Source organism: Paramormyrops kingsleyae, chromosome 2 (genome assembly GCF_048594095.1).
Source record: "Paramormyrops kingsleyae isolate MSU_618 chromosome 2, PKINGS_0.4, whole genome shotgun sequence".
In the NCBI taxonomy this organism is placed as follows: Eukaryota; Metazoa; Chordata; class Actinopteri; order Osteoglossiformes; family Mormyridae; genus Paramormyrops; species Paramormyrops kingsleyae.
Window position 1 is genome coordinate 33,605,408 of NC_132798.1, and position 9,503 is coordinate 33,614,910.

The window sequence follows — 9,503 nt, forward strand, 5'->3', positions numbered from 1 at the left end:
AGACGCCATGCCTTATAATGATTTTGCATCCCACAAACAACGATTGGTGGCAAATCATTAGATTGGTGATATTACAGGTAAGTGTCACTGTTCCCTTGGCAAATTCACTTTGAAATACATCACAAGTGGCTAAAAGGGCAATCCCTGAATCCTACAACTACTGAACAAATTCTCAGGTCGAAAAATCAGTTCAGGGTTAAGACAATTCCACTTAAACATTTGGGTATATTCATTCCATCAAGGATATGCAATAGATGATGATTAAAACCATTACACGGTCTAACCTATGGTTTTCTTTCAGATCCATTTTATGGTGCATTATATTATGAAAACTATTAATGATGACTCAGTGACCTTAGCATTAGGTGTACTATAAACATAGACTAACCCAGGGGTCTTCAACTCCAGTCCTGGAGAGCTACTGTCCAGTAGGTTTTCTATGGTACCTGGTCTCCGATGAGTCACACCAGTTCTCAGGTAAATACCGGGAGCAGGTGTAGCTCATTAGAAGCCAGGTAGGATAGAAAACCTACTGGATAATAGCTCTCCAGGACCGGAGTCTGAGACCCCTGCACTAAACCGTGCACGTTCACACATTGCATAAATGACCACATATCATTAATCACTACCATTTTTAATCGGAAATATACAGGGAAAAAAACACATTGTGAAGGTGAAAAGTCATTGTTCGTTAGTGGTTGTTTACTACAGTAACTGACAGGTAACCTCCTTGGCTTGTCGTCACGCAGCGGCGACTGGCGGGGGCTTGGCTTGATTCTTGGCCGGGACGCGGGGGTGCGCTGTGGCTACACGGCGGCGCCGTCACCACTCTGAGGCTCGGGGGGTCTCTCTGCCGGGTCGCGGGTGCCTCCCTGGTAGAGCTCGCTAACGACGCGCAGCGACTCCGCCAGGTCCTCTGGGTAGCGCGCCTGCAGCTCCTCGTTGGCCACATAGTGGGTGCCGCAGAACTCCGAGAAGTAACGACCCACCTCGGGGTGCCCGATCTCCAGTGGCTCTGCATGCGGCTCCAGGTTCTCTGCGGAGAACGATGCGGAAAACACTGCATTTGTGGAGGGCAGTTTTCAGCTAGAAACAGCTTCATGGTCTGTTACACAGCAGAGATCTACACAAACTTAGCTCACTGTATTTAGGGTTAAAATCTGAATAAATTATTGAACATCAATTGGGGGGACGGACCAATATCCATGTATAAGCTAATGTTTTAAATACCTGGCAGTTTGCATTTACACTGTGGTGTTGACAGTGAATGAGTAATTAGCACGCATTGATGATGCTGCACCACGGGGTTGCAACGTCTGCATACTTCTTCATTTATTCTCTGACTTTTACAATCTGAAAATTGTATTTCAGATTTTGCATTTCTTAAGAATGGGTTTTAACAATAAGCTGTATATAAGCTGTATATATTTTAAATGACTGGGCATAACCGCAGACTTTTTAGCTAATTCATTGTGATTACAGTGATTTTATTTGAAATTGCTTAAAACTGAACTTCAGAATGATGTTGAACTTGATTCAAATGATGTTGAAATACAGTAAACTGATGGTCTATTTGCTGTGTGATTTTTAATTCCTTACAGCAGAGAGGAACAATTAGTTGTCTGCACTGAACCATTACTAATTGTCCCAAGATGTATAAGTAAGCAAACTGACTCCTAATCACGAGTGATAGATGCATTTTGATGACTAACAGGATTTCACAACGATGGGGACCACAGGTTTTAAATGTAAATACAGTGGTACCTTGGTTTGCAAGCATAATTCGTTCCAGAAACGTGCTCGTAATCCAAAGCACTCATATATCAAAGCGAATTTTCCCATTAGAAATAATGGAAACTCGGATGATTCGTTCCACACCCCAAAAATATTCATAAAAAATGATTAATACGAAATATAAAGTAAAAATATATAAAACGAATTAACCTGCACTTTACCACTGAAAACAATCGTGGATGGTGTGAGGGAGACGAGAGAGAGGAGAAGAGGAGGGTTATTTTGTAGGATGACTTAATTACCACTGGGGAAGCATAGTTACACAATTCTGAATATTCATTAAATGGCCATTTGGGTAGAGACTATTCAATCATTTTCAATTACAAAGCCACATGGACATGAATGAAAATTCTCTGAAGTTCAGTTCACAGCAGGTCTCGCTGCTGTAGTGGACCTTTCGTTCAGTAGCCTTACATTAATGGGAGCTGGGTGGCCCGGCTGTTCGTGTCCATATAGGTGGAGGAGGTCACCTACCCTGTGCTGCATAGCGACAGGTCCCGTCCTGCACCAGGACATTGTAGAAGGGCTGGTTGGCTCCATTGGACAGTTGGTGGACCCTCATGGTGGTAATCCACTCATGGCTCATGGTGCATTTGGGGTCCCACCCATAGATCACACAGTTGTAGCCCGACCTGCAGAAACACATTAATCCATCTTCTGTAACTGCTTCTCCAGTACATGGACATGGCGAGCGTGGAGCCCGTCCCAGAAAGTGCAGGGTAGGGGGACGCCCCGGAGGACAGGGGGACGCCCCAGAGGACAGGAGGACGCCCCAGAGGAGAGGGGGACGCCCCGGAGGACAGGGGGACGCCCCGGAGGAGAGGGGGACGCATCGGAGGAGAGGGGGACGCCCCGGAGGACAGGGGGACCCTCTTTGTGGACATAGACTCACTAATTCAGCTGCACATTTTTAGATTGTAGAAGAAAGCAAGAGATCCTGCAGGAGACCCACACAAATATGAGGAGAAAACACTGGAATCCGTGGCCATGGCAGCGTGAGGCGCCTCACCCAGCCCCCTTGCTGTCCACTGCAGAAACACAAAGCAGACTTTTTTCTTTTTTTTTTAAACCATCTGGCCCAGACCTGGGTGCTGAATAATTCAGAAGGGCGCTCAGCCATTATAAAAACAAAGCCAGTTTAGCCCCATCTGTGGCCCCTACTTCTGACATGTGGGACAAATTATCGAATCAGATTCATTTAAGGACGACAGGGGAACAAACATAACAAATGCTGAGAACCATATTAATGTATAAATGGTTTTGGCTGGTGGGAAGGGTGGGATTATAGGCTCTGCTGGTGGGAAAGTCTGAACGGCAGGCCGGCGGATCGAGTACCCAGAGTACGCAAACGGGGATATCGGAACAGACGCAGGGAGAGGGTGGCGCCTGAAGCAGTGACCCCGGCGTGGGCAACGCACCTCTTATGCTTCATGACGAGGCCCACGGAGAAGCGGACCTCTGCGTGCTCGGTGGTGCTGCGGAGCTTAGCCTCCGGTTCCCCCGGGTGCTTCTTATGCTGAATGTGCTCCAGCGTGTGCTGCACCAGGTAGCCCACGGCGCCGTGCTGGGACGGGTCCAGGGCCTGGATGTGCTGCAGGATGTCCAGGACCTGGCGGCGAGGGGCGGGACGGCACAAACACACCATATCCATTGGACACACGTACGCTATAATACTGATGTTATACTGATACGCTGCAATAGAGAGCAAGATTATCCCAGGCAAGGTTGTGGGTCATATGGCAAATAATATTAATTTAACACACATGCATTATAGACCCAGTTCATGCTTGTTGAGTGTAGGTTATTAAGACAGCAGTAAAATTCAGCTATAGTGATTACATTTTTTTCAGAGTGACAGATTTATTCATTCATTCTTTTCCCCACTTCAACCAGCAGGGGGCGCTGAAGCACTCCCTGAAAACATGGCTTACTGCAAATCAGGAGTTTTTCTCCAGTCTAATAGACATTAAAACGTTACAGGGGGGGTCAAAAGGGGGACCAAGAACAACTGGTCTGACCAGCCGTACAGCGGTGGGAGGAGAAGGGTCATTAGACCACACTGCTGACCTTTTCTGGCCAGATTCCCAGGTGGAAGTACAGCCTGGCCTGTAACAGTAAGTACTGGACGTTGTCAGGGTTGATGGTGAGATAGAGGTCCAGGGAGTCTCTCAGAAGCTGGTAGGACTTCTCACTGCCCTCCCTGAAAGGCACATGCGGGTTAAAGATGCAGGCGTCGCTCGCTGGCGCCCGCGCGGACACGCGACGTCAGCGGTGCCGGGTGGGACCTCACCCCCGCTTGCCGATGTTGAGGAGATTTCCCACCATCCTCAGCAGAAGCTCCGTCGTGCTGATGCAGCTGTAGTAATCCTCGGTCACCTGGTGGCCGATGAGATACTCGCATTCCTTGGCGGTGAGCTGCTTGCCCTTCCCAAAGGCGTCGATGTAAACGTAGTCGTAGATATCCTCACTCCTCCAGGAAATAAGAAAAACTGTATGAGATGGTTGCTTTTATGTAAAACTACAACAGGCATAGGGCTGAAGACCTAGACTATGATCTCTGCAATAAAACCTGTAGTAAACTCCCTCTGAGCTGGTTTTATATTTAAAGGATATATATTAAATTAATCCCAAGAAGTCTGCTACTATACTACTATGCATTTAATCCCCTGTTTCTTTCCTTTTAACACTTTAGATGATGCAGAGAGTAATTAAAGAAATATTGTTAAGCACTCCTGGAAAAATGCCATCATAAGTACCACATTTGGCTAAAAGGGAATCTTCAGGGAAATTAAATTGCTACTTTGGCTCAATGTATAACTGGTGTAGAGTGTGAAGGGGGAGCTTCCCTGAGACAATAACCTCAAAAACGATGAAGAACCTGCCAAAAGCGTTAAGAGACTTTAAAAAGCAGTGACCCCGTGATGCGGCACAAGCTCAAGGAAGACACCAGCGCTCTGAAATTATCAGGACACGAGGCAGCACTAAAAACACCAATGAAAAATGTGCCAAAACCTGGTATTAATTCATACGATGAAGCTGAGAATCAAAACATTCACGGTCTTGAAATCCATAGCAAATTGGGAAAATCGTACATTTCTAATTTCCAAAAATAATAATCAGCAAGCTCTTTCCCCTTTAGAAATGAGGCCACTTTGCAGAGGTAGCATCACCCAGTCGGTGAGCCTGCCCCCCCCCCTCCGCCTCGATGGCCTCAAGGATGTTTATAAAGCTTGTGTCACCTACATGGATTACGCCCCGTGATTCAGCCCAGCCGCAGTACCGCACCAGCATATGCAGTGGAAAGAAGGGGCTTCTTTGAGTTCCTCTAAAACCAGTGTTTCCCAATCTGGTCCTCGGGGACCCGCAGACAGTCCACGTTTTTTGCTCCCTGCCAGATAGTCCACATATAGGGAGTTGGCAGGTAGCAAAAACACAGACTGTCTGTGGGTCCCTGAGGACTGGGTGGGGAATCACTGCTCTAAACAGATAAATATGATGCAACAGGAAAGAAAAAAATACTGTTATTTCTGTTCTTCGCATCAAAGAATTTCAATTGTTTTGATACAGAATTTGTACGCACACAGATTTCCACATAGATTAAAACAATCGTTGTCTTTAGAAGTGTTCACTATTATAATTGGCCAATTGGCATATGTATAATTTTTTACTTAACATAAAATTGACTACAATGCATCCCATGATAAGATTTTCTATCACTTAAAATTAGTGCCACATTATGCCCTATACCTGCTGGATGGATGGATGGATGGATGGACAGAAGAAACAAACTTCTTAAACACCAATGGATACTTATCTGTTCAATCCCACTCTTACCTCATTGGCCGCTGGCACCAACGTAGCAAAAAGTGATTGGGGAAGTTAACTGGTTCCAGCCGGACGCCCAGTTTCTGGGCCAGGGTCATGTAGAGGACAGAGAGGCTGATGGGAATTCCTGTCCTACGGAGCAGCACCTGGAAAGGGAAGGCAAAGGCCACCAGATGCCCTGGGGAGCTGGAGAGAATGAGCAGTGCTCACTGCGTTACCACGAGCGACGAGCTGCAGTTACCTGGTGGATGTACGAGTTCAGGGGGTTGTAGTAGTCTGTCTCATTACCCTTGTACTTCAGCTGATCATACAGGACGGAGTTGAGAGCACAGATCACCTGCCTCTGCAGCTCGAAGTCCTCGACCACGAGGCAGTTACCTGCAGACGGCAGGTGACCCAAGGGCTCAGGCTGCAGTACAGCCCACTCAGCTACCTAGCTGACACATTCATGCACCAGTATGAATTACTGGGACAGATCGTCAGGGTCATCTGGGATTCAAGGGCTTACATTTAGGTTACAGGTCCACGTTCTTTGCTGCATACGGCCTCCTCATATTCGATCACACATTTTCCTGAGCAGTTTTCACCGATGCAACGATGATTTAGACTGACCTTGGTCCGCTCTCAGGCTGGAGTGGGAGGGGTTGGTCCGGCGCAGAGTCTTCTTAACCTTGTCTGCGATTTCGACCAGCTGGGCAGTTATGCTCTGCAGCGAGACGTCCGCCAGCGGATTACAGTACTGATCCACCAGGACGGCACCTAGCGGACGACAGCAGAGTCAGAAGTGTCTGCGCAGACCAGTGCAGCTGGAGATCCAACCCCCTGCAGCTGAAGCACCTTCAAGCGCAGATTGTTGCTCTGCTGGCTTTTCCAAGAAAGCCTTCAGACTCTTCAGAATGTTCTGCTGACGGAGAAAGTAAAGGATTTTCTTTGCATAGTACTTCAACGTCAGGCTCTTCCTGTCAGACAAAAGAAAAACAAAACGATGGTGGAAGTTTAAGAGAATAACTTTGTATGAATGAACAATATAAAATCTTGCTACACACTCATTACAGAATTAAAACTAAGTAAATTATACAAGAAAATCAGCATTTCACACTGAAGCCTTTAAAATGAGGAAACGAGTCATCGGGAAGCAGGAAAAATCAGACGAATCTCGTGAGACAGAACATGCACCTTGTGTCAGAATTCAATATGGAGATCAGCTCATCTTCACAGAAGTGCTCTGGGGCTCCCAAGGACTCGATCTCAGCGAAGCTGTCCCCCAGCACCTGGCCAACGCAAGGCTGCATTACAGATGTCAGGGTTAGTGCATGGCGCATGTGCTGCGAGCTCCCGCCGCCTCCGCAATCAACACACAGGTCCTGTTAGCGCCCTTCCGGACAGAAATGCTAAATCACTGCGACAGCATCACAATGCAGGAGCACAGAAACCAGGCAAACGGGGGGCGGGGGATCATTACTGAAAGATACATTAAAATAAAATAAAATAAAATCATTTATAAATGTTAAGATTTGCATCACAGTTTTGTTTGGGAACTGAAAAACTTACAAAATTTCACTAAAGAATTTTCCAGTGAAAAAGTTCCTTAAAAAAAGATATAATTTATATACTATAAAATATAGTTCATACTATATTTTGAGGATCACAGTGTTTTAGAGACACCCACGTTAATTTTAGTTAAGTTGGAAGCAAGGGGTTTGTAACAGTCTGACTGAAGCACATTCTGTTAAGTCTAATCCATTTATGATTATGTAACACTTACAACTTCAGTAAAGAATCTCTTGGAAATGGACTCCACAGTCCTACGGATCTGCAGACCGACGACGTGTCGCGTCTTGTACTCCGTCCTCCAGTCCCAAGACTCGTTTGGTCTGTAATTTTTCAGTAATCTGGGCCACCTGAAAAAGCAGAGATCGTTTACTCCATAGCAAGAGGAAGAAGCAGCCAGTATACAATGGTGTACTGAAATAGCATCACACATCTGCATGACTGACACCTGGTTAATCCAATCAGCTAACATGACATGCTCCTTATTGCCCTAGAATTTTTAGCGGTGGTGGAACTCCTGTATCAGGTGCATAGGGTCATGTTTATTATGAGATTTAGCTTGGTTTTTGGACCGGTTAGTCTGTCTCTGCAGATGATAATTTTCCTGAACTGCTAACCTCACCCCTAAAATGAGGCTACAGTTTTTGAATTTCAATCTCTCAATATGTGGTATGACACTCATTTATTTTCCCAATCCAATCAATCAGTTTCCTTTCGGAAAGTCAGGGCTAGAAGGAATATTATGGAGGCTTAACTAAAACTAGGCAGCTAATTAAAAACAGGCCAATTACTGGCGGCTCCTGGAAGACTTGATCATTGCAATTTCAAAATCCAGCCAGTTAATCTTTCCGTACCCACCCAGTGCCCCCAGCAGCTCTGCACAGACCTGAATCCTGCCGGGATAACCTAATTCCCAGCATTTCGGCTCTTATAATATCGGAATAATAAAACTGTTGCAGCGTGACAGTCAGATACACTCATTTCAGTTAGTGCATATGTATATAGAGAAATACGGAGCTATTTATTGTGTCCAGTGCCATGATAAAGTAAATGATCCAGAAGGAAAGCCAGACGGGAAAGCTGCATATTTTTCAGAACAAGGTCACCCGAACTGTCCTTACACAAGACAGTTTAGCCAAATGAGTCCCTTTTCGCGCCATACATGATTGCATTTTAGTTTAAAATTACATAGACAGCATTGCGTTACTAAAACTGATGCATCAGCAGAATGACAGCCAAAACCCCGCACTCATACAAATACAGTACAACGGTACAGCAACACCTCGTTTCTTCTTGGCACTCCAATTGCAACCCAAAAATCATGCATGGACGACAGCTGAAAATAAAGTACAGTATTTAAATCGGGGGCTACAGCACGAATGGGCTTAATCTCTCTCACCTCACCTGAGTTTATACTGATGTTCCCACACCTTTCCCCTGCCGTGACATACATCGTAGAGCCTCTTGCAGCTACAAGACACGTCGGAGATGTCAGCGTGGCCGAGGACCGGGAAACACAATATGTGCTCCAGCAGCTCGGTAGGAAGATCGGTCAGCTTTTTGCTGCGGGCTTCGGGAAGACCCCCGTTAGACAGCGAATGTTCTTCTCCATCCCCAAACGTGGCCATCTTTACTGTTTACACCAATTACCTCATTGCTCAGGGACCGCCCCTTTCTGGTGCAGAGGGCTGAGCTGGGGCTGGGGAGAGGAAGGGGAACACGTGTACGTCCACGGTTCTGATCCAATATCGTTAAATTGCAGTAAATAGTCGGCAGTGTGTTCAGAAAAAGATGTTTGTTGGTGTAGCCTGATACTGATTGTGAATCGCCATAGAAGGGGAAGACACATGGCTTTGATACGAAATACGAGTTCATACGATAACAACCGGGATCATCTGCATGTGTGACGGGCAGTGAAGCATTTCTTTTGCATAATGCAGTCAAAAGACAGGAATATCAAATACATTACAGTGTTAATTACGCAAATATAATACATCTAAACCAGGGTGGTTTAACAATACAGAACAACAAATTATTTTCTCTACCCATACGTATGCAACTACATAAATCGTGTTCTTTTTTAATCAAATTCCACTATTCTTGCAACGTCCCCTCTAAAACGCCACTTTAACCACAATCTGTGCATCTACAACTGAACTTGATGAAGAATCAGTGGGCGGGGGAAATACCGGATGTGACGTAATATCAGCTCGAATGGGTTGTGTGTTGCGTCGATTTCTTGTAGTGTCCCAATACCCTTTTGGCCCACCTTCGAACCCTTAGGATACTGATCCTGAATGGCCCGCAGCATTAATAGCGCTCACAGGCGTCTT

The 9,503-nt window shown here is 45.9% G+C and overlaps 1 protein-coding gene across 2 annotated transcripts; it reads right to left on the reverse strand.

Annotated features, from left to right (window-relative positions):
- Positions 1-615: 615 nt before the first annotated feature.
- Positions 616-9,486, reverse strand: fbxo21 (F-box protein 21). Of its 2 annotated transcripts, XM_023828965.2 has the most exons (13): positions 9,360-9,486; positions 8,575-8,869; positions 7,385-7,520; positions 6,796-6,905; positions 6,457-6,578; positions 6,232-6,378; positions 5,861-5,997; positions 5,629-5,765; positions 4,085-4,264; positions 3,862-3,994; positions 3,213-3,403; positions 2,269-2,426; positions 616-1,036 (listed from the first exon to the last, which is right to left on the reverse strand). In XM_023828965.2, exons 2-13 carry the CDS (start codon positions 8,796-8,798, stop codon positions 807-809), a joined length of 1,905 nt encoding a protein of 634 aa, XP_023684733.1. In that variant the 5' UTR covers positions 8,799-8,869; positions 9,360-9,486; the 3' UTR covers positions 616-806. The 2 variants fall into 2 exon arrangements, with proteins under 2 accessions (XP_023684733.1, XP_023684734.1); XM_023828966.2 differs by lacking the exon at positions 9,360-9,486 and having other exon boundaries at positions 4,085-4,261; positions 8,575-9,354.
- Between the last annotated feature and the right edge of the window lie 17 nt (positions 9,487-9,503).